The sequence below is a fragment of the Larus michahellis genome, chromosome 1 (genome assembly GCF_964199755.1).
Source record: "Larus michahellis chromosome 1, bLarMic1.1, whole genome shotgun sequence".
Lineage (NCBI taxonomy): Eukaryota > Metazoa > Chordata > Aves > Charadriiformes > Laridae > Larus > Larus michahellis.
This window is the reverse complement of record NC_133896.1, coordinates 62,831,511-62,857,473: the sequence shown is the minus strand read 5'-3', so window position 1 is coordinate 62,857,473 and position 25,963 is coordinate 62,831,511. Positions and strand designations below refer to the sequence as shown.

Genomic DNA, 25,963 nt, shown 5'->3' with positions numbered 1-25,963 from the left:
TAGCCAGCATTGTGACTTGTTTATCCTCTATTTCGTTGTCCCACCCTCTATTCAGGGCTGCCCAGAGAAGTTGCATAATAAAATAGAGGAGTTGGTTTGGCTCCAGCTGGTCCTGGTGCCTGTTGTCCACTGTGGGTTTGGTTTAGTTGTGTGGATGAGACTTGGGACACAATGAGAGGAAAACTCTAAATAGCTCAGAGGCTTTTTAAGAGGTGAACATTTTATTTACTAGCTGATTGCTACTGCAAATAACATTTTCAGTAACCAAGATAAGTTTAGTTATATCTTTCTGCTAGGAGATTTATAGCATGGTCGTTTGGCTTTAAATGATGGATTCTGAATTTTCTAATAAGCTTTGCTTCATTGAAAACCAACTCTGTAAAAGTAGCGACATGTCAAAGCAAGCCAACCCTTCTTCTTTTCCCTGTATGTGTATTCAGAATCCTATCTCCAAACAGTCCTAGAGAAAGTTTTCGTTGCTTTTTTTTTTTTCTTGTTAGTTCAGCATAGCCAACGGTAAAGGCCTTGTTTACATTAAGCAAATGTGCGATGATGCGGCAAAATCAATTTAGTCACACTGATGCGAATCGCTTATGCAGATGTAATGCCTGTGTGCAAAGTAGGGCATTTCTGAATGTATACAATATTTAAAATGAAGTGCAAGAGACAGATTCTATTCTTCCCAGCTGATTCCTTAATGTGATTCATATAGGCGCCCCTGAAAGCCTAAGTTGAAAGAAAGGGACTTTCTGGTCAAGAATAAGGGTTCATTAGGAGTACTCTTGATTGTGAAGGAATATCATGACCTTTAGATTCCAAGTTGCGGTAGTTTAACAGATAGATTAATACTTTTAAAAAACATTCTTTACATTTAAACTGAGCATATTTGACCTTAAAACCACAGGGAAAATAAATATGTGATTGCATAACTCCCTTTTACCGCTACTTTTCAGGACAGAAGTGAAAATGAATGTATTTTTGGTTCTGGGCTGTTCTTAGTAATTTAATGTGATCTGTTGTCAACAAGAAGGGAAACAAACCTCTGACACTCAATAAGAATAAGAAGAGAACAAAATGTACCTTCCTGTGAGTATTCAGCCAAAGATCTACGGGCAAAACATGGCGTTACTGAAAACCAGGTGGGGTCAGCAAGTGAGGTGACAGTAGGGAGTACCACTAATTGAGATAAAGACCATTTTTCTTTGCAGTCTGCAAAGGTTTGGGGATTATTATTTTTTTAAATTTATTATTATTTTTAAGTTTTTGGGCTTTTAATAAAAATGCTTTGGGAAATTGTGAAGTTGGAGTAAAAGTTCTGGTCATTTGGTAAATGTTAGGGAAAAAAAAAATGTTTAGGGAAAAAAAAAGATTCCAAATAATTTATGTTGCAGTATAACGTTTATTTAACATGGTAATAAATGAAAGACCAACATCCAAACAAAATATTTTTATTGAAAACATAGTTTTTAATCAAATCCAGACTGTCTCAAAAAGCTTTTCTTTACGAAGTATTTTAAAACTGGGGAAACTTTTTTCCTCATCTGAATGGAAGCACATTATGAAACCTGGGAATCTTTTGTTAAATGAAATTTTGATTCTCCTTACAGCAAAAGACTCACACTAGGGAAGTGAAAAGAGATGTCATACTGGGCTTCTTTTCCATGGGCATTCACCTACTACCATTGCTACTGATGCCAAAAAGTGACTGTTAAAGCAACATTTTTTTTCCTCCCTCACCCTCCCTAAAAAAGAAAAAGACGTTTAGGAAGTCAGTCCCTTTTCAGGAATGAAGCCAGGGCAGAGTCTCATCCTGATGGGTTACAGTCTCCCAATGGAGCCAGGTGACTTGAGAAATGCTGTTCTGTAGGTCCAAATTCTCTTTGGACCTTCCCAGAAACATACATTAACAGGACTTTGCAATGCTTCATTTTTTCTAACAACAGTGCTAACGCTAACAAGAACCCAAGTAGGAAACCCTCATCTGAGAAAGAAGTGAAGTGCTTAGGCAGGTAGGGAGCTAAGCACTCAATTATTACTGAATTTCAAATCCACAGGCACTACAGCTATACCCCCTACCTTATAATTCCTGAGATTACTGAGATTTATCAACAGAAGCTGTGGCCCCCACTGGATAATTCCCGAGTTCCTTGAAATGAGTCTAATACCCAACAGGGTTACTTGTGCTGCTGCAGAAAGCTATTTCTGGCTTTTTATGTGTCAGAAAAGAAACTGGATGTGACGGATTTGGAGCTGCCCTGTGACAATTTAGGAATATGGTCCGTTGGCCTGATTATTTGGTTGAATGTCTGAGTTTAACTCGTCAGGGGTTTGCTCACAACTGTAGTTTCAAATAACTGCTGTGCCAGTCTATACTTGCAACCCTGGGATGCCCCACTTCCACTGAGGCCGCACAGGGACTTGGGAGGGGGAAGAGATTCAGTTTTGAACCACAGGCAGTCCTTGCATCCTGCTCATTCCCAGAAGAGATGTAGATCTCCAAAGGTCCACAGGGGATTAGAGATGGGACCTATAACTGTTTGATAAAACAACTGGATAGAGCATTGTTAGGGGACGTTACCTGGGATGTGTTCACATTTAGCCATGCTAATTCCATGCATTCATGAAATTTTCTATGGAAGTGAAAGTTAACCCTAAAAAATACAAAGGGATTGTGAATACCACAGTCATTTTCAGCAGTTTTCATCTAATACTGGGCGTTCAGAATTGGCACGTTGCCTCTCCTCTTAGGCAAGCCCCTTTTCCATGAAATGGGACCCAAGGGGATGATGACCCCAGGGTTAATTTACAAAAGCACAGCGACTTCTCTGAACATGTAACTAATGGGTAGCTGTGCAGCGGTGGTGTTATTCCACAGTTTACAGTGAAGGCATGTTGGGTGGAGCACTGGAAACATTACAGGGCGGCTGGCCCACTCCAGGGTGTTGGACCCAGCCTCATCTGTGGTGAGCTTCCAGCTGAGACCACAAGTGAATCTCTTCTTGATTGTGAAAGAAGAGTGCCAGTGGTTATTTGCCAGGTGCTGAAGAAATATCTGACTTGGGTAAACAGCATAAATAATAGGACACAAAGAAGGTTTCTAAGAAGCCATCCTTCATTTTGGAATGAAAGGTTGTTTGTGTGGGGGTGTATATGTTGGGTGAGTGAAGTACAGAAAACAGAACGTTGAAAATCCTAAGAAAATGATCCAAACCACGTTTTGCTCACTCTCTGCTGGCTGACAGGACAAGTAGGTAGTTTACTACAGCTTTATGGGTTCTTGATTGTGGAGTTCAAAAAGGCAGCCTACAGGCCTAAACTGTATTCTAGATTAATTCCTAATTCAGCCATTGTAGCTAGGGAGGCACTATGTTCATTCACTGCTTATTCCAGCTGTTTTGGTACATAAAGTTCTCCTTCTTCACTGTTGCTGGAAAGGTTAATATATTACATTTCCATAACCGTGAATCTCTAATGCATTCATCTTTCCCCCATTGAACATCTTTTATATTTATGGATTTCACTCAACAACAAAACCAACCACTATAATAAAGCATCCCTTTGTCAAGAGAAGCCAGACTAGAAGATGCTGTATTCTGGGACAGATCCTCCCAGTGGCTGCTCTGTGTTGCTGGTAGTGGAGTCTGGCCACCTCTTGGATGACCACAGTGGCAAAAGCATTTTTTAATGATACAGGGGGAGTGCTGAGTCTCCTCTGCCACTTCCTTCACTGTTGCCACATAAAGGATAAAACTGAGCCATCCAGATCACGCTGCAAGCCCCATGGCTTTATTTTGGTCTATGAAAAAACTTTGGAAAGAGAGCATTTAGTGTCACACGGCTGTCTGAGGAGGAGGAAACATACATGCCGATGTTTAGGGGTAATCTGGGAAGGGTTGCGTTTTGTAAGACCAAGTGACTGAGTACTAGAAAATCTAGAAAGACAGGGAGGAGACAAACTGAGCCAGAGACAAAAGGAAGAAATCAGAGCCAGCAAGTAAATTCTGAGTGCAAGGAACTCCTAGTTACCAGCCCTCCAACAGGAAGTTCTGCTAGGCAGTCGGCAGCCATTTCCTTCCGCAGTTGAAGTTTCTGAATGGTAACTTTTTGTGGAACGTATTGCAGGAATCTAGACTACAAACGGCAAAGATCTAGATTGTGGTCACAAAGTGCATATCTAAACAGAAGGCAAAATGCTGGAGGAATAATACTGCTTCTGGAATTTGCTTTAATTGGCATGTCCAGAAAAAGCAGAAGATTTAATAAAACTCACATATTGTGAACAGAAGTAACAAGTAGCATGGCAAGCTCTTAAGCTCTTGGGTGAGCACGGAAGAGGGAGGAGAGATGAAGTAATTTCAACTTCTGGTTGTTCCCTGCAGCTAGTCAACATGATTCCCATGCTTTTTAAGCTGGCTCTATCAGCTTGTTCCCATTTTCATTTTTTTTCCCGTTGGTTTGTCTCATCCCAGTGCAACACTGAAAAACTCAACAAGTCATAGCCTGCTTCTGACAGAAGCTGGACAAAACCGGCAGCTGTTTTCAGACTGAAGGCAGTACAGCACGTATTTTCCCATGGCGGGTTTGTCTATGTCGCCTGTTACAAGCAGCCCCAAGCCAGCTCTGCCTGGGGTCCCCATTGGCCACATGCAGCATAGCTGTGGTCCAAAAGCAGTGCACCCAGGTGAGTACAATGAGGTGCAGCGTCCTTCATTAATCGTTTCCACATTTTGTATGAGCAATGCAGTTACACTTGAAAGCTTTTTCCTTTGCTCCCCTGTCTTAGAATCATAGGATCATAGAATGTGTTGGGTTAGAAGGGACCTTTAAAGGTCATCTAGCCCAATCCCCCTGCAGTAAGCAGGGACATCTTCAACTAGACCAGGTTGCTCAGAGCCTCATCAAGCCTGGCCTTGAATGTCTCCAGGGAAAGGGCCTCCACCACCTCTCTGGGCAACCTGTTCCGGTGTCTCATCACCCTCACCATAAAGAGCTTCTTCCTAATGTCTAATCTAAATCTACCCTGCTCTAGTTTAAAGCCATTGCTGCTTGTCCTATCACTACATTCCCTTGCAAACAGCCCCTCCCCATCTTTCCTGTAGGCCCCCTTCAGGTACTGGAAGGCCGCTATAAGGTCTCCCCAGAGCCTTCTCTTCTCCAGGCTGAACAACCCCAGCTATCTCAACCTGTCTTCATAGGAGAGGTGCTCCAGCCCTTTGATCATTTTTGTGGCCCTTCCTCTACTGCACGGCTGGTTATCTTGGGATGGTTATTTCTGTTCCTCCCTAATGTTTTTTGCTCCTGTCCTGAGTACTCCTAACATGATGCCACCACTAACAGGAGGGAGAGCAGGGCTCTGCATTCAAATTCAAATCATACCAATTCAAACATTTATTTTAAATCAGGTGGTATTCAGATGCCATGCGACTACAGAATTTACAGCACAGTTCATGTGAGCTTTGCAAACATCCCAAGCAAACAAACTTTGCAGGAAACATAATCGTATCATTTTACTAATCTCTGGGATACTGGCTCATGGGGATCATTATTTCCAACAACGTGTCTGCTCAGGTCCTTTGCAGAGTGATCTTTGTACCGTTTGATAATATCCCTATTTTCCTGAGTTGACACCTATTGGAGAAACAGGTTATACTAGTTACAGGAACCATCTGGTCTGATGATCTTATGACTTGCTATCATCCCTCACAAATATATTATTCATTGACTTTCTGATCATGTTTGCTATTAAAACTAATTAAACATACTTCAGTTATGCCCTGCTTCCCAACAGACCGACTCTAACGGCATTTTTGATACTTTCTTACCTCACGGAACCTGTACCATCCTCCTTAGCTTTAATTCCCAAACCTGTTTCATCATTAACATTTACACACTCTCCGCGTGTTAGCTCCTGTCACAAGGAATTGTTAGAACATCATCGTGGGGTGTTGGATAGCCAGGCCAACGTGTGTGGGATTGGAGAAAACGATGAAGGGGCTGTACCCTACCGCTTGGTGAGTCCCAGCAAGGGGAGAAAGGCAGCTGGACCGACTGGGAGGCAGAAGGTGTGCTTCAAGAAACTGCTGCTGGCGACATTCTTCCCCTGTTCGATGGCAGGTGTTACGTCCCAGTCCGACTACGTTGGGCCCGAGAGAGGTTCGTAATGATTCCAAGTGTGAGATTAAGACACAAACAAGGTCAGATGCTGCACACTGTAGCTTCATTTTTATTCCCCAGCAATAGTCCCTGAGACAAGCGATAAAGATGGAAGTAGAGAAAAGGCAGAAGGGAGAAGCAGTATTACGGAGCACAGCAAGAGTGTAGTCACCACCACAGGCCTGATGGTGTCCCGATGGTCCTCTGGAATTCAGCAGCATCCCGTTGATCCGTGGTTCTCAAGTTGTGACGGTGGTGAGGGTCCCCATTGTGACATGGCATGGCACGGCACTAGTTTACAGTCTCTGTCAACTTGTAGTTCGATCAGTCAGCACGCAGGTCATTTTGGCTTGGCCAGTCATCGTTTGCCACAGTCGCTGTAGGATTTCTTCCTGCCCTTGTTGCTTGGGCAGCACTTGGTTCAGCACAGTCATCGTCATACAGCAAGTTTGGGGTAGCCGGACAAGCCCCAGGGTAGACAGGGTCTGGCCATTCTAATAACCAAAGGCCTACACCCTTCTCAGTTGGTGGCAACATTGGTTGGTGTCTGATAAGCAAAAGAGTGGTTTGCAGAAAGTTCTAAATAGACACAAGGAAGCTTTGAGACAGTTGACATTCCAGTCTTCCACAGCAGGTCAAGAGTTGAGAAGGTACAGCTTGTCCCCTCTGCTGATATTCTTAAGCAGGGAATGACATTTATCTCTCAACAGTTCCTCATTGTAAAGCCTAATCTACTTTCTCCCCCTCCCCCACTCCCCAAAACAACTTGTAGCATTGTTCTCCTGTTATCATGGTAAATTACGGATGTGAGACACGCTGAATCATGACAATGCACCTGTATGCAGTTGTTCTCAGTGCTGGAGAAATTTGTCTTTTGTCATGTACAGCTTTTTTATGGTCCTATTTATCATGGGTGGGATGTCGGGGTCTTGATGGGATGGCAAGTAAGTGAGAAGCGCGCTGGCCACTCTGGGATTTTTAGCGCAGACTTCTGGAATATTCTGAGGAATGTGGATCGGTTAGCGATTGACCTGTGACCAATGTGTGAGCAGCGCCTCATGTGTGCACGCGTACTTAAGTTAAAGCATTTGATTCAATAAAACCAGAATTGTACTTTTCCATCATAGAATCGTCTAGGTTGGAAAGGACCTTTAAGATCATTGAGTCCAACCATCAACCTAACACTGACAAAACCACCACTAAACCATGTCCCTCAGCACCACTTCTACCCATCTTCTAAATACCTTCAGGGATGGTGATTCCACCACTTCCCAGGGCAGCGTCTGTTCCAGTGTTTGACTACCCCTTCGGTGCAGAAAGTTTTCCTAATATCCATTCTAAACCTCCCCTGGAGCAACTTGGGGCTGTTTCCTCTTGTCCTATCTCCTGTTACTTGGGAGAAGAGACCAACTCCCACCTCTCTACAATCTCCTTTCAGGTAGTTGTAGAGAGCCATAAGGTCTCTCCTCAGCCTCCTTTTCTCCAGGCCAAACAACCCCAGCTCCCTTAGATGCTCTTCATAGGATTTATTCTCCAGACCCCTCACGAGCTTCCTTGCCCTTCTCTGGACCCACTCCAGCACCTCAATGTCTTTCCTGTAGTGAGGGACCCAAAACTGGACACAGTACTCAAGGCGGGGCCTCACCAGTGCTGAGTACAGGGGGACAATCACTTCCCTAGTCCTGCTGGCCACACTGTTCCTGATACAGGCCAGGATGCTGTTGGCCGCCTTGGCCACCTTGGCACACTGCCGGCTCATATTCAGCCAGCTATCGACCAGCACCACCAGGTCCTTTTCTGCCTTCTTTAATTTTACCCATCCCCAATTAGGTTCAGTCGGGTAACGTGCCTGAGCGTGGCGGCGTGGATGTGCTCCGCCAAACCGAACGTGGGCCACCGTTTCCAGAGACACCTCTACTTGACGCAGGGGGGAGGAGGACAACCGCTCTAACGACCTGTCCATGGGACGAAGGCCTCTCACCCAGCCAGCGGCCAGGCTGCCACACATTCTGCCCAGACGAGGTGGCGGCCATTTAGGCCGGGGCTTAGAGGACCGCGGGCCCCAGCAGGAAGGCCTTCAGGCGGTATGCGTGGACTGAAGGGGCGCCGGGCCCCGGTGGGTGACGTGAGCCGCCCTGGTACCGCTGAAGGGGAGCGCCCCGCCCACCGCCTGAGGAGGAGGCGGGGATGTGGGCGGGGCTTACCGAAGGGGGCGTGGCCTTTCGGGGCGTGGCTTCCGCCGTCGGGCGGGATGGTTCCTGTGGGGGCGGGAGCAGCGCTCGCCGCACGTAGGCGGTGGCGGCGGCGGCGGGGGGGGGGGCGTGGCCGTGCGGGCGGGGCGGGTGGCGCGGCGTGGCGAGGGGCGGGGCGCGGGCGGCCGTTGGCCGTGTCGCGCGGCGGGGCAGCCTCGTCCCGGGGCAGGCACACAAACAGCGCGGAGCGGGGGGGCGGCGGCGGTGGCGGTGCGGCCGGGCGGGAAGCGGCGGGGCTCAGCGGGGCCGCCCCGCCTCCCTTCAGCTCTCCGGCGGCGGCGGCCGGCGCAGGACAATGGAAGAGGCGGCGGCGGCGGCAGCAGCAGTGGCGGCGGCGGCGGCGGCGGCGGGGGGGCCCTGCCCGGCGGATCGAACGGGGGCGGCGACGGCGCTGAGCGGGGAGAACGAGGCCGAGAGCCGTCAGGGCCCGGCGGAGCGCGGCGGGGAGGCGGCCCCCCTCAACCTGTTGGACACTTGCGGCGTGTGCGGGCAGCCCATCCAGAGCCGGCGGCCCAAGCTGCTGCCCTGCCTCCACTCGGTCTGCCTCCGCTGCCTGCCGCAGCCCGACCGCTACCTGATGCTGCCCCCCGCCATACCCCCCTCCGCCGCCGCCACCGGCACCCCCAAGGAGCCGCAGCCGCCGGCGCCCCCTTCTTCCCCCGTCTCTTCGCCGGCCTCACCCATGCACTGCACGCCCGGTAAGTGGCCCTTATGTCCCCGTCCCTTTCTTTCCTCCAGGTTGGGCGTGCTGCCCCTGCTCCCCCCCCGCCTCACTCCTCGGAGGCCTGTGTGTCGCGATAGACGCGGGAGGGGGCGGGGAGCTGTCGCGACGGGAGCTTGGGAAACGGCGTGGGCGGGGTGCAGGTGCCCGGGCGCGGGGCTGCCGGGGGGCACGGACCCGTCGGGGCGGGCTGAGGTCGCTGGTCGCCAGCGCCAAGGCTGGCAGGGGGGCGTGGGTTTTTCGTTGTGGTTTTTTTTGTTTTTTTTTTTTTTTTTTTTATTATTATTATTATGGTTTGTTTTTTGTTTTTTGTTTTTTTTTTTTTTTTTTTTTAAATTTCCCACCTCGGAAGAAGGCACTCATTTACTTTCCCAGGACCTCTCTGTGTGGCTAGAGGAGCGGCGGGAGCCGTCCCCCTCCTCCCCCCGCCGGGCCGGGGGACCCTCCGTCGGTGGGCGCTGGGCGGGGGACTCTTGCCGGGGAGTGGTGGTGGGGAAAAAAACCCCACCTTAGTACGGGGTGATAGGGTGGCAGGAAAACGTAGCGAGAAAACAAGACTTTTTTTTGAGTAATGTTTCCGGTTTGGAGCTCACCTGGAGGGAGCCCTGCGGGTGTCACCCGTCCCTCCGACCCGGTGCTGGCCCGGGGAGGGTCCGAGCGCCCGGTCGGTAACGAGTTGCGGGGAGGCGGGAACAGTAGTCGGCGTGATAGGCAGCCCGGATGGACCCGGTAATGCATGGATGTACAACTTAAAACTTGTTTAATTGTCGCGCTGAAGGGAGAATGCCGCGAGGAAGTTTTGGTAAACTCATGTACTGACACAGTAGCATGTGTCGGTGCTGTAAGAAGATGCGCAAAACTCCTATAATCTGAAAGTACGTTCCTAATTTTTTTTTTCTTGGCCCTCTTCCGTCTAGTGGGTCACTTTATTTTGTTAAAGGCAACTTCATTTTAGGAAAAAGGTGCAAACAAGCATCCTGTAGTGGAAATGGGTGAATATCCTGGAGAAACTTGAATAAAAAAGAGGGTGGAGCTCGTGCTTACTGGGATGTGTAGTGGGGGCTCAAGTAAAAACTGCTACATAAAGAGAGAAGTAGTAACTCCAGATTGGCCATTCTTGAGCAAGTATTGGCCATTGTCCTAAATCGGCATTTAGGAAATGTTTACCATCCTGCCAGCAGTTCTGACCAGAAAGATTACAAGTTGAATATGCAAAATGTTTTCAGCACATTGTAAAGGAACACCCTCTTGAGAGAAAGGAATATTTGGGACAATTGGAGAGACAGCCTTGCTCGAGAATATCTGAGAAAGTCCTGACTGTGTTATTAACAGGATACGTGGAGCCTCTTCATCTGTCTGGATGTCTATTTTGGTGTATTCATCCAGTCTTTAATTTTAGCATGTAATTTATGTAGTAGTCAGACTGCCTAGTCAGAAGTTTCAGAATGGGAAAATCTGTGAGACCCAAAGCCAGTATATTTAAGCTTGGTTGATCCAGGAGATCTTACTGCTCATACATCTACATGTGAAGTTCTGCATGAGAGGAACAGAAAGAGCACAAACTTTGGTGTATAAGGAGGTATTTCAAGATGAGATACTTGGAAATGAGAAAGAGGGCAGAGATGCAGCTAGCTCAGAGGTTGCAACATAGGCTGAGAGACAATATAATCGTCGTCATGAGAGTTTTGAGGTCATGAATGGCACAGCTCAATTCTCAGATGTTCAAATGTAGCAGAAATTGGTGTCTGTAGTTGAGTAAGAAATGAAATGCATCATAAGAGTGAAAAGACTAGTGCTATTCAAACACCTGCTTGAGAGGACAAATAGTATGAATTGATTATACACTATATATTCCTCCTCGTTCTACAAATTTACAGACATACTATTTTTTGGTGACATTATTTTTACCCTGTCGACTTTTCTTTCAAGTTATTTTCATGCTTCCACGCTACCATTCATATTCCAATATGAAGGAGAAACTTGCATAGATCTTATACTCTCCTTGATGCATTCTTCATGTCTTTTCTTGTCATGATTTTGGCCCAGTTAAAATGACAATGGCTGCATACTAGCTAGCTAAGACCTAACTTGATGGTGTGCATTGGCTGCTTTCTGTCTTCCACCTCATATAAATAACTTATAAACTTAAGTTAAGATTGAAGAGAAAAAAAAAAGAAGTCAGTGTCCAAAGCTGATTGTATTGAGGAAAAATGTTATGTTTGAAGGAGTGCTTAAATTCTCAGAAGATGAAAGGAAAGACAAAACAGCGCAAATCCGTCACCTCTTCTGGTAATGCGTTGTGCAAAATGTTTATGAGGAGTGACCTCAAGAAATAAACCGAAGAGTATAAGCTTTAGAAAGTTGCAGAGTAAATGCCTCTCATGATGTAAATTACGAGATTACTGTGACTAAACTGCAGAAATGAACAGCAAGGAAGCTATTTGTACTGGAAGGAATGTCCTAGGTAAGGAACACAATGGAATTACAAATTATGAAAAGCTCCTGAAAAGATAAGCAGACAGACTGCTTATGCACGTGTGCTGAGCAGTTAGATGTGGCACAAAAAGAAGGCTGAAGAAAGACTGGTAGAAGGGAGTCTGTCTTGAGCAAAGCAGAGGATGTGATATGAAAAGTGCTTCACTAAGCCAGCCTTGAGATTGAGTGTTGTGCCAATATCGAAATTAGTTGAGAAACAGGTAGCTAAAGAGGAACCAAGTTTCAAGTATAATCTGGATATGCTTTTTGTCTTCAGTAAACTGTTTCCAAGCAGAAACAGTCCATCGTTTTACTAGAGTAACACGTGTCTTCAACTTCCAACATATAGGCAAGTTGACTTGGGAGAATGTTGGCTCTCTTTCTGTAAAGATACTAACAACTAATAAAGGAGTGCTGTGAAAAAAGAATTAATTTCAAACATAAAGATCTAGAGTGAATTAAGAGTTATAGTGTTGCTCACTTGAATATGATGTTCAGCATGGGTAATGGCAAAGACAAGTGTCTAGACATGTGAAGGAGTTTCCTGTGGTGCATGTTAATCATTCCTCCTGCAAAGGTGGACTAGTGGCGAGGCCATTTGGCATAGATATACTCTGTACTGCCACATGCATTCTCTTTTGAAATAAAAATTCTATAGAAAAGAAAACTTGAGAGTTTCTGATCTCTGTGCAACACCCTAAACTTCAGCTCTGTACAGTCAGCTCTGTGTCAGACTTCAATGGTCTTAGCGCTGGAGAACTCTCTGCTTGTTTTCTGAATGTCCAATGGTAACTTATTTAATGTAGATGATATTTTTGTTGTTGCATTGGTAAAAAATGGGTTGCCAGGCACAGAACATTACAAACTGTGCTGAACGCTGCAACAGTGGGTCTGTAAATGTGATACTAGCTTGTGAGCAAGTATCTACAGACTCTGCTGCTAACTGTCTTGGCTAACTTTTTTGGTTTTTTTCTTTTTGTTTCTCAAATGAACATTCTTTACTGTTTGATTGTGCGAGTTATAACTGGTGCGTACAAGAAGGCTGTTATTAGAAATTTGCCATTTGCCCAAATTTTGTGCTGGGTGGTGCTTCAGTGACTAGTTGAGTAGTAGCCTATGCTTAATTAAAACGACAGCATTCATAATGTGGGGAGCATCTGAACATTGTAGTACTCCTGTGGAATTTTTGAATGTGAAAGAGGTACATGAAAACTGCAAAGTTAAAGATTGAGATTCTGTTCCTTTTCAAAACTATTTAAGTAGCAAACATCCTCGTTTGTTCTTTGTCGTCAATCTGTACGCGAAATAGATTGGGAACTGGTGTGGAGAAAAACTTGTGAATGGAAATGCGTAGCAAAGTTTTAAGGAGGTATCATGATTAAATCCTAGTAGCGTCAATAACAAAAATAGTAGAGGGAGTTTTTTTCTATGTTTTATCCATAGACAAACCTACTAGCAAACAAATATGTATGAAGCTGTTAAAAGCATGTAATGTTTGGACACTCCCAGGATATAAATTCTTGGGGAGTGTCCAGACTAACAACTCAAATATGTTCGATACTTGCTGTTAATTAAGGAATAAATACATCAGAGTCACTAAACAAGGATTTCAGTGATGTTCATGTTTCATATTTCAGCTTATTAATGCCCAGAAATACTCGTTTACCCATACAACTTGGAGATCTATAAGGCATGGAATGAGTACCTAACCCTTGATACCACCTCACATATGTGAATGGCATCTGCTGTTTCGTTCTATCCCACCGTCAGTCCTTATCCAGATAGCTTTAAACTTTCAGACTCTCATCTGATCTTGATATCCGGACTTTCTGATGTCATCACTTCATTTGACCTTGAAAATACAGCTTTTGAAATGAACTTACATTTTATTATTTCTCTGTGTGTAACATGTTCCTCCTCTCTTTCAGTTTGATAATGATTAGGATCCTTATAGTTAGTTTGATTGATATAATCGCTTCATTTGAGCTTTCTTATGGAGAATATCGATTTTTCTTCCAGGTCTTGGTAGTCTAAGAAGACGTCATCTGCCAGCTACATATGGTTATTTCCATTTCAGCTTTTATATTGCCACTTGTTTAAAGTGAACTCTCTCCACCTTTGCCATTACAAAGAGTCCATATTTTATTTGTGTGGGTATACACTCACACTTGAAAATATATGGTTGTATCTGTGCATCCTTTCACAAGTCTTATTTCTGCTGTGGTGCCATCAAGAACTGAATTGTTTAATCTGTAACAAATTTAAGGAGGTTTTGGACTGCTGATATTTGAAAAGAATATATGTTATAGGAACACGTATAGGAAGGATATGCCTAGTTTTCATACTATTATTGGTTTGTGCTTACTTTGAATTGAAAACTCCTGGAGCTCCAGAGATTACATACATGAAAACCATTTAGCATTGTTACAAGTGAAATATAGTATTATTGTTTTGATAGCCTGTAACGGGTAAACCTCTTGCCTAAAAAGTCATGTAACTAGTAAAAGCTTAAAATAATATTCAGTGTAACTAGTAAAAACTTAAAATAATAATCAGTAAACTATCCAGAGAAAGTTCTTATTTTTCTAATAACAATGGCCTTTTAGAAAAAGGTATGCTCTCAAGATATAGATGATGGGATGTGATACTCATTGTTCAAGTGTAACTTGAAGTAGAGGATATATTTGCCAAAAATTCCCACCTTCTTTTCTACCAGGAATTCCACAAAAATCCGTAGACAATACCTTTGCAGCCTTTATTAAAGTGGACAGCTACATGATGCTGAAAGAAGCTTTAATCATGCTTGCTCTGATATATGATTAATGTAAGCATATAATGTATGCTTATTATCTTATGTATGTCTACACAATAGTAGTTTTGAGGGTAGGTTAGAAGCATTTGCATTCTTGCGTCTTTCAACAATAGAAAGTGGGAAATTGAAAAGCTGAAGCTGTCAGAAACATCAGATGAGTGTTAAAACAACTGCAGTGATGTAGCCAGGTTCATTTGAATTATGTATTTGACTTATTACAGGCTTTTAAAAGTTAGGCTGTAGAAGTTATAGCTGAACTGTTGTGTGAAACTTTTTTAAGTGAAGATTTAAATCCTTAGCGGCCAACCTAGCTCTGTTCCAATACAACTCTGGTAAGCAATTAGTACTTTTAATAATGGAAAGAAATCCTAGATCGTAAGGGAACAGGAGAGGAAATATATATAGTAATATATTAAAAAAATCTCAGATGTGTATCTAGTTGAAAGTATATTGGGTTGTTTGAATGCATATGAGAGAGCGCTCTTAAGAAAATGACTTGTCTGAAGAGCAAGGGAAAATAAAGGTGCACATGTTCATTAAGGGACAATTCAAGGAAGGAATGTGCTCTTTGTGGGCTAGCTAGGTCATGGGAGAAATGTACTGAAGAGCTAGTAGCCACGCAGCAGGCTTTTAGCTTGGCTTGCTGACTTACATGAGTACTACAAAGTGGCCATGTTCACTCAACTTGAGTCAGTTTGTTAACTTTAAGAAAGGAATTTTGTTGAAACTCTTGATTCGGAATGCACTGTTGCTAAGGAAGCTGGTCTTTTTGTATAGGAAAAGCTTTATGCCAGGGTTGTGTGAGTTTGTGTTAAGATGCTGTAGGTGGAATTTCCATATTATTTAGTGGAATTTCCCAGTAACAGTGAACTTGTGAAACTGGTATTTTGCCCATTATATCTAATCTGAAAACAAGACAGGGGAAAACCAAAGAGAATTTAAAGAGGATTTTAATGTGACTGTATTTCAGTATGAATAACTGTTTATGAAAAATCTTTTATTTCTGAAATTGAAAATTTAGACGTTTACAAGATTTTTACAATAAGATGAAATACAGTAGTTACCACACATTTCCTAACAACAACGTGCTGGTCAGGCAGGGTTCTTCAGGTGAATATGGCCCTGTAGCTTGCATTGCGGACCTGTGCAGATGACCTGGCTGAACTGTTGTCCTGGTTTGAAATAGAACAAGACCGGTTTTCCTTTTCAGTAATTTTACTTGTCAGTTATGTCTCTTCTAACTAACTGCACTCTCTGAAACTAATGGCATATTTTTCAGTGTCTGCTTCTAGCTGATGAGGTCTGATGTTTATAGTTAATGACAAGGAATGGTATGCAGAGAGGCTCTTGCTTACATGTACTGCTGTAACAACCAACTTTCTTATGTACCAAGTTGAAGGGTCGGAAGCGGAAGAGTGTAGAGGGGTTGCGCCTGTGGGGAGAAGCAGACAGGACAGGTGACCCAAAACTGGCCAACAGGGTATTCCATCCCATATGCATCATGCTCAGTATAAAAGCTGAGGGGTCAAAGGGGTCACCCTCTCTTCTTTGATTGCCAGTGTCCAAGGAGGACTCTGTCTGTTCCTCTGCCTTTGATCCCGATCTGTGTGTTCCTGAATCTAGTTCTTGAATCCCATTCCAATCTGGTGCTGAGTCCAGTCCCGGTGCTGGCTGGTGACGCGATAGTCATCCTGGGAGCTCGATATTGGTTTTGTATGTATTTGTATAGATTTCATTATTTTTTTTATTAAAATTATTATCTTTTCCTTCTATTTTTAATATTTCATTAAAGCTGGCTTATTATTTTTTTCTTTCCCCGCACCCTGTAAGTCTCTCTCCCTTATTCTCTCTTTCTTCCTTCTGGGAAGGAAGAGGGGCTAATAGAGAGCATCTGTCATTTGTTTAGTGGCCAGCCCAGCTTAAACCTCAGCAACTGTGGATAGTAGCAAAATCTCCTACTGGACTTACTAGCTCCTATTTAACTTCTATCTGCTGTAATAGTTTAATGATGCGTTCCTTTTTGTTTGGCTAATTTAAAGGTTACAGAAAAATTGTTTTTATAGAAAAATTCCAGTGAAAAATTTACCTCAACAACTAGGTAGCCATGGAGTCATTTATTTACTCTTTAAACTGTATACTTGCAGCTCAAACATGCCTTGAAGAAGTCAGTGTCATAGTTGAACTGACTGAATATCTACTTTTTTTTTTCTAGTGGCCAGAGAGAATGTAGAAAAACATAAATGTTTACCATCAAAGAAAGCATGAAACAGTTATGTGAAGTTAACTAAGAAAATTACACCATTCTTAACAAGAAACAGTCTTGTAAAGTCAAGTATGAAACCAAAGCTTGAGCAAAAGAATGTTCCTAATTACTTGATACTGTCTTTCCAGTGCTTCAAGTAAATGCTTATTTGAAGCTTTTATGTGGGAGACAATTGTGTCTTACCTTGCATGCATTACTAACTTGTGATAGAGGACTAATGTTAAACAAGCTTTCTAGTTATTTTTGAAGTTTATCAGTGGACTATGGAAAAAAGGGAGACAGTAGGCAAGGCTCAGCCATTTGAACTGCAGTCATGGGTTTTGAGGGCCCTTGTTTCTAAAGTGGATTTGGTTCACAGGCACATCCTCATTTCAAAAAAAGAAATCTGCAAATCCAGTGCTGAACCCTCCATAAGTGGGAGTACATGGACAGGAGAACTGAGCCGTTTGCTTTTTGACTGTAGAAAGATTCCTGCTTCTGATTAATAAGTTAGTTGCCACAGGCAGCTTTTTTTAAAGTGGTGAGTTCCCCTTTCAACTGTAGTCCCTCAAGTGAATATAGTGCAATTTGAATAAAACAAGACTGGAGCTGAAATACCCTTTGAACTAAAATGATTACCGAATTTGAAAAGTGACTATGTTTTCCCAGTGAGCTGACGTATCTGTCTGTACTTTACATAGTAAAAAAGAAACAGTGCTATTTTTACGTAAATGTTGACTTGGAAAAACCCCTTGTATCTTCTGAGTTCAGAAAGCATGTAATAAATTTAAAAGTTCACTTAATCCTCTTCATTCGTTTCTAGGCATCTGCTGTAGAGTCACAATACGGTTAAGGATGTGTGGAGTTGAAGTTTGTTGAAGTAATGCTGTAAACCAGCTTAACAGAAGTTCATGTTATGCTTAGGCCGCCGCTGAACTTGCTGGGTCAGGATACTTGTAACAGGGATGATGCTGGTTAGGGGAGGGAAGGAACGCTGGCAGCTGTGCAGGGCATGAGTAGGTGGGAAAAGAGAGAGGTAGAGAGCTGCAGGGCTCTGCTGGGGCTGGAGAAGACATTTTGAACTGGGAGCAAGGTTCTAATTTTAAATGTACAGTGCCTTGATAAAACAGCCTGGCAACAGCAGACCTCTTAATAGAAACGAGCAGTATGCAAGATCGGCTTGAACAGCAAAAGTGTGAGTTGAATGTGTACAAACATACTTCTTTCTTCAACCTGGACTACGCTTTAAAATGAGTAAACTACTTGCTAAAGTAAGGTAGGAGTGTAAATTGCCTGCCCTCCTAGTCAGTTGGTTTAAAAAGAAGTGGGAGCAGCTTAGAATCATCTTTGCCTTTTGGAAAAGTTCCGTGGCTTGAAACTATTGTTTCAATAGTTTTCAAGTAAAAATTGAAATTCATAGCATTCCCTAGCCCCAAAGTGATTAGGGTGGTGGGCAACTGATCAGTTAGAAGCTGAGACAGTCTAATTAGCAGACAAGCTTTGTTGAATGAATATAGAGCGGTGTAATGATATGTAGTGTCCACTAGGACTTCAGTAATGGCTAAAACTTCCTGGGAATGTTGAAATCTTGGAGGTAGCGTATGTCAGAATTAGATTTAGCTCTTTTGAGCATTTACAGCTTCCCAGTTCCCATAGTACCTTTGCTTGCCTTAGCAGTTGGTTTTCAGCCTTTAATAGTTCTTTTCCTTACTTGCTTTCGTCTTGTTTGGGGGTCTTTCATCGCGCATTAGCAGCTATTGTTCTCAGTTGTTTCAACCTATGAATTGTTGTGCTTACAACTAGGGACTACTTGGCCTTCAGTAGTTCTGTTTTCTCTTCCCATTGCTGATAGCTGAGTGGGGACTATGAGGCTATAACCTGCTGACTAGCAAATCTTTTTTTGAAACCCTGAAAATAATTTAGAATGCTGTGATCATTTAGTTTAATCAAATGCTAAAGGAACTTGATCTCCTTTGAGAAGCTCTACTTAACTTTTCCTCAGTCCCTTCTCTATGCAAGAAACTCAAATGTGGATTCAGAGCTCATGCCTCAAGCTTTGCCTGAGTATTATCTCAAAATATAGATGCATAGTTGTAGTTTGCCTCCCACTGTGTACCTGAATGTGAGTCCAGAGATGCTAGCAGCCCTTTCTTCAAATATTACACTCAAAGCTGTAAAATAGAATGGTTATTCCCTGCTTCATAGCAAAGACTATGAAGTCCAGTGTTGTGAAAGAGCGTTCAAAAGAGCCTGGGATGGGATGGAATGTATGGGAGGGCCTGTGGTCTTCCCACATCTTCTAGCAGTGGAGATGAAACAAAAAAAAACTCCTAGCAATAGGGTCTTATTTTGTATCATAAGAACGACCTGCCAGAATTGCTCTTACCACTCGATAAATAAGTATTTGTTATATTAGCTGTTGTGACTGGCACCATCAGTAAAATTGTGTGTATCGTGATGGATTGAGCAGGTTCAACTGCAGATCGGGAGACAGTCCTTTGTTGCCTTTTTCTTCTTAGAAATGGCCTTATAATTGGGACCAGATACAACTTAGAAGCAAAGCCACAGCTTATGGTAGCTCATATGTCTTCTAGATTATTACCATTGCTGTTTAAATTGAACAAGGCCAAAGATCTTTTCTCAAAATAATCATTCTAGAAGCTCTTTTGGCAAAATGAAGAACACTTTATATGTAGGCATCCCAAATGGATTGAACTGAAAGTCCTCTTCCCTCCTTTCTACTCTTTGTGCAAGAGCTGAATGTAGTCTGGACTCTTTGAGAACCTAAATGCTAATCTTGCATGCTTTCAAAGTCCATTTAGTAACAGTATTATTGTATTGTGTTCCAATCTGATTGTATTTATTGTGTGGGTTTTTTTCTTTTTCCCGGCTTCCAGTTCCATTGGCATGAGATCAGATTTAATAAGGTTTTCTTTGGCTGCCTTTTGACTGATTTAAATTATTGAGAATATAGTATAGGTGCTATGAGCTGCGGGATGTCTGACTTCAAACCTTTGCCAGAATAGCTGTTTTTCTGCCTTAAAGTTGTGGTAGCTTCTTTTTTCTCTTTCATTTGCCATTATGCCAGCCAAGTAGGTTAAGAACCACAATGCCATGTTTGAACCCTTGTGAATATTCCTTAAAAAATATAGTAGGAATAGAAGTATAATTCTAGTTCGTTCCCAAACTGGTATTGGAGGCCAAGTGTAATGTTTCCTGGACTTTATTATCTAAACTAATGTATAATCAGTCCTTTCAGGCAGCATGGCACGAGAAGGTGGAAATAGATCAAATGAATCTAAAGGACAGGTAAATGGCATTTATGAAGACCGGTTTTGGTAGAAGATTGATTTCCCTAAGCTTCAATTTTAGTACAGACAGTGTCATGCTGGGAAAGGTGCCTTTGAAGGAGCTCTTCTCTGGTTTTGGGAGAATGGGGGAAACCACAGGAAGACTAGATTTCTTCAGCGGGTGTGGATGTTTACATCAGCCAACAAAGTTGGTTTGTGGTTCAGTTATTTACTGCAGATACAACATGAGAGAATATCAGGAAATATGCAGTGGGAACACAAGTACTATCACTGCTGCCTCTGTAACGTGCTGTTTTCTGAGAGCTGTAGGGCAGCTCTCTGAAATCGTTGTTCTGTTATCAATCAGCACAGGAATACGGTTTATTAGTTACATTCAGTAATTTTCATATTAATGCATTGTCAGAATAGAAGGAACAATGCTGCTACTTAATTAATGCTGGTTCTTGGAGGCTGTATGGTCTGTGTGGATCTCACAATGCATATATATTTCTCCAGCTTTGTAGTCTTAGAGTTATGTGAGAGCTGGAACAAGCTGGTCACCTTGCTTTTTGAACCCTTACAGCGGTGCTGTGGGATGCTGGGCATTTACCATAGAGGAATATAAAGTGAGTTGGCTGTTTATTCATGTACATTTATGCGCAGAAGTGCAGTGCTTGTAACTTGCAGATAGCTTGAGGGATAGTCTACTCTCTAGTTACTGGTTTTAGGATATTGGGGGGACTTTTGCTATTGAACTGGATACCCAACAGTGGATAGGAATACTGGTATAGTTACTGGAAAGAAATGGATGTTTTAAAGGTTTGATTCATCTGACCAAGTGTAAACATCTGCTTTTAGGATGAGAGGACTCAAGACTTAACTGTATTACCTAGGTCTGCATTGACTGTGAAGGGAGCTTCATGTGAATCAACACTTAGATGAATCCCAGTTATTAAAATTTGGCAACGCTGTAAAGAAACTTTATCCATCTTTCAAGTGCAACATTTAACTTTATGGAGTCACTTTGGCATAGTAAATCAGTGTTATTTCTGTGCTGACATTAAGAGTTGCTTTTTTCATAAATGCAAAAATTCTGCATGTGGCAAGCTTTAGTATTAAACAGCCTTTGAATATAACAGTAGTTATATTCAGTAGTCAGAATAGACTGGATTTGGGAATCTTGGGTTGTTTTGCTCAAATAAATTAACTGGTTTGAATCTTTACTTTTTTTTATTGCAATAATAATGTCTTGCAGAGCACTCGGACCTACCTGATGGAAACTGCAGGAAATAAGAAGTATCTTTATTTTTTTTTTGTCTTATTGACTACATTTATCAGAGTGTGAATTTTCATCAAATACTGTTTGTGCCTTTCATTGTTTCTGCACCTGTCAACAGCCAAGCTTTAAAAAAATATATATCTAGGAATCCTTAAAATATTGCCAGGTTAATAATGAAAGTGTTTGTTATATAACAGACTTAATTGCAGCACAGATGAAAAGTGTACAATTATAAATAATCAGAAATCATTCAGAAATACATATTAAATTCCTCTTTTTCATTATTGGGGATATAAGTCCTGGGCATTGTATTTCTGCAGTAAATGTGCTATTATCATATTGTAATTGAAGAATATATTGAAGAGATACTAATTAACAAAAAAATCAATTTTTTTAATACCAGCCCGCCCTTTCTTTTTCTTCTCTCTACCCTCTCACCAAACAAAATAACCTAAACAAAGGCAGAACTTATTATTCTTATTTAGCATATTATTCCTATGTACTGTTGAACATCCATTCTCTGCGTATACAATTTATGGATAAAGTTGATGGAGTCTTCCCTTATATTTGTTACCTCACTGTAATCTATATTTTGAGGTAGTTTGAAGGAAACATAACAGAGGTATTGATGACTTTTGAATTCTGTCTGTCCTTGAGGAGAATTTCAAAACAGATATTTATATAGCAGAATACAGATGGATGCAGCAAATGCTGCAGTTAATAAGTTGATGGCTCTCAGTATTGACACTGAAGTGATTTTAACCAAGTCTTCCTTTGGAGCTACGGGCTGCAGTTTGGGTTCTATGTAAGAGATCTTCTGTGTGCCTCTCGGTTGTATTTTGCACCAGGAATTTGAAATCACAGTAGCAAAGATAAGTGGAAAAGAGTAGACAAGCAAGTTGAGATTCAGCTGTCTGAACTGGAATATCTTCTGCCACTTCTGAATTTCTGGGATACCTGAGATATTCAAAAAAGGGCTGGCAGATGTACTGCACAATCCGCAGGAGACCTATTTTGTTCTGGAATAGTAGTTGGAAGTCAGGCAGGATATCCTTCTCAAATTAGGTATGTCTGTTTAGGCACCTGAATTGCTCCCCTGAGGCTAGTGGCTTGAAAAATGAGGGCCAAGAGACTAGTTTCCCTGGTCCTGATAGGTAGTTTCCAGTTATTGAGCAGTGATCATACTGGGAATGGGAGAAGACTTGTGGAAGAACAGATTGTAAGGGTGCAATCTGAGCACTTGAAGGAAAGGGGGTGTAACATGAGCTAGCCAAAGGCCTTGAATTGCATTAGCAATGTTTTGGATGACGTTTCTCCTGAAATACTCCGACTAAAGCCTGTTACCTACCATTGTTCCCACTACTGCTTCCAACTTGATTCCCTCAATGTGGTTCATATTCTTAGAAGTTATTTTTTGAGGTGTGGTTTGTTTGGTTTTTTTTTACCTTCATATCTGCTCAGCATTGATGGGAACATGATGGTATCTGGGGCTAAACGGAGGAAGTGGGTGAAACAGTGAAGAGTGTCACATGTTGGAGTATAGTTTTCATCTCTTCAGCAAAGGGTTAAAAAGAACCAATTCCTTCAATGTCTTCCAGAAGGGCTTGTTTCTTTGGCTTGTGACTGGCTCCAACTACCCAAACGGTAATCAGCTTACCTACTTTTATAAATATAATTTCTGGTAATAGATGCATTGTACCGCAACTGCTGAACTGTTAGCTGATAGATGAGAACTCTAAAAGATGAAAACCAGATTACAAAATTTCTTGCTACAAAGAAATGACTAATCGCTGTGTCGTGCTCACAATTCTAAGGTGGGATTCCATCTCCGTACCAGAGGTTCTGGCAACAGAAATTTTTTACCCCAGTGCGATCTTTTTTAAATAGTAATAACATGCTAACATGTTGCTATTCAGGGAGAAAGGTATTAATTTCCTTGTTCCCGAAGCATATGGATACGATGGACTTGAGCACTGTTGACAGAAACCTAGAGTGTCTGCAAAATGGTATTCTAGTACAATGTATGAATCTAGACAGCATTAAACCCACTTTCAAAATGTTAGCAACTTGAAAAATTAAATACTAGGCTGCTCAGAGAAAACGATGCAAGAATGTCACTGAATCTTAAAAATCCTTGCGTCTTGTATGCTTGAATTCATTACATATAAGTTGGAAATACTTGACAATTTCAGGACGTGAAAGAATATATTTTAATTTTGATGAAAGAAATGCTCATCACAGTCAGGAGTGACAATTGGCATAATTGTTGGCAGCTTCTGCATCGTCATTTAGGCATGTTCATTGCAAGGCCGTGAGGTTTTTTTATTCATCATCTTGTACTTAAATATTGTCTATCCCACAATAGCACTATTCCCCTTTGTTACCATTATGACACTTCTTACAATTGTGCTGTCGAAGAAAATACATTGGACAGCCTTGGATGGGAACATAAACTCTCCCTTCAGAATTTCTTAAGGTATTCAGAAGTGGCTGGAGCCCTTGCAAAATTTACAATTTATGAAGTCTAATATGCGATATTTGAAATGTTTGAAGATTGGACACGTATAGCAAAAACAATGAACCATTTCACAGAGCAGCTGAAATATTTTAATTCAGCTCTGCAGTGCTTTCCAAGAAAGTCAATGCACTGCAGCATAAAAACTGGCCTGAAACACTCTTCCAGAGGGGGGGATTACAGCTAGGAGTCTTTGTTTGGTTTTCATCTATTTCCATTTTAAAGGGTGGTAAAGAAAGTGTTCAGATTTTAATAAATTTATCAGCTAGATTCGTGGTTGCTTTGAATGTTTGTATTTTGGCAGTAGATGCCAGTTTCCCCTTGAGATGTGCTTGCGTGTTGGTTTAACCTATCGCCCCTCCACGAGCAGCAGCAGGCTGTCAGAACTAGATAGGAGCAGCTTTTTCTGGAACAAACTGGTTTGAAGAAGTTGCCAATTCTGCAGCACCACTATTGGCTTAATGAGAAACAAGAGGAAAGCAGTAATTATTTTTAAAATTGATTCAGCCGTTAGCGCACATGATATCATCTCTCGAATTAAGTTTTCTAAGTGTTTGTTTTTAACAGAAAAACATGACCTGTGTAAATATAACCAGTTTACCCTCAACCCCATGCATTTTAATGAAAAACCTTGCAAATATTAATGGTCTCTATATACACAGTGAGAGGAGAAAAGATTCTGTAGGTCACAATTGAAATGCCCTAATTGTCTGTGCAGTTATGCTAAAGATCTTATAACTGGCACTGTCTTCAGTCTCTAACATACCTTCTATTAATGTTAACTAGCCTGTCTATTTTTGAAAATATTTAACTGTATGTGTGACTTGCTGTTAGTATGTTCTGTTCTGAAATTGGTACGGTTAAGATTTCAAACAAGACTCCTGTAAAACTGAGGAAAATTGCCTTACATAAGCCTAATTAATTTATTCTGTATTGACCATGTCATTTTAGGGAAAATTAGTTGTCAGTTGCTTCTGAGCACTCTATTTAATAGGGAGAGCTCCCGTTCACAAAACTAGTATTTCTTTGAAGAAAGGGAAACCTTATGCCCTCCTTTTTTTGGTAAAACACTTTGCATCCACAAACAAAAAGACACTTTTGGATTCACAAATGATTATCCAGTGGCTTTATTAAATTGGCTCTGCAACCTGTTCGCTACAGTGAAGACGCAAATGAGCCGAAACTGGGGCAGACCAGAGCAGTCTCCTCCTATTGTTTCAGGATGCTTCAGTAGCCTGGAATGTACTCCCAGGAAATTGAGAACTGAGTTGGAAATAATACAGTATATGCCGTAAATCCATTCTGCTGAATGGCTTGAGATTGCTGTGGATGCAGCATGTAATTTGTGAAGAAGAGTAAAAATGTGCTGTATTTTCCCCTACATGTCTAAAATGCAAGACAGCGTTCCTTGAAGAGAGGCAAATAAATTGTTAGCCTGTAGCCAGTGAGAACTGTTACGGTGGAAACTAATTCTTCTCTCCTGGCACAAGCCCATTTAATTCACATCGTATTCCCTAATCCAGCTTGTTTCATGGTGCATAAATTTTTGTGTTGGCGTGGGATAGAAATGAATGAGCAGGGGAGCCAGCATTATTACTTTTGTTAGGAATGAGGTGTCCAGGCCTGGTTCAAGCAAAGTCTGAATGTTAAGGTCCTACAGCTGCTTGATTTTCATGTGAATGGATGCTGCTGCTGTTAAAAAGGGTGGAGATCTTCCCCTCTACTCCTCCTACTCAAAGCCTCATGCTCTTGGTCCAGCTCACTATAGAGCTGCATGAACAACTATCCTGGCATAAAGGCGTACATAAAATGTGGGATCTTATCACTTACCATCCTCATGATAATCACGATGGTGATTATGGAACTCCTCCCAAGTTAAGTAATATGTTTTCACCTGCCCACTGGAGCACTCTGGAAATGCTTGCTCCATTTTAAAAAAAAAATAAAATAAAAAAAATAATTAAAAATCTTACAGGATTATTTGACAAAAATAAACCCTGACACTTGAAAACTTCATTCTTCTGAGCAAGAACAAACAGGTAAGTATGCTTTTAAAACCTCACTTCCTGCTGTGCTTTGATGTTAGACACTAACAGTTACAAATCTACACGCTGTAAATACCTGCCTCCTCTAAAAAGTGGACTGCTTACCTAAATTTAGGCTCTCCCTCAGCTTGCGTCGCTGTGCAGAGGCAGGAGGAGAAACAGTTCCGAGCCCCTTGGAA

At 42.1% G+C, this 25,963-nt stretch overlaps 1 protein-coding gene across 2 annotated transcripts in view; it reads left to right on the top strand.

The window, feature by feature from the left end:
- The first annotated feature begins 8,554 nt into the window (after window positions 1–8,554).
- Window positions 8,555–25,963, top strand: part of TRIM24 (tripartite motif containing 24) — a 65,323-nt gene continuing 47,914 nt past the window's right edge. The window contains exon 1 of one of the 2 annotated variants that reach the window (XM_074582089.1): window positions 8,555–9,103. In XM_074582089.1, coding sequence (XP_074438190.1) covers window positions 8,701–9,103 — 403 coding nt within the window. In that variant the 5' untranslated portion in view covers window positions 8,555–8,700. The remainder of the gene's footprint in view (window positions 9,104–25,963) is intronic. The other variant, XM_074582080.1, reaches the window with a different exon arrangement.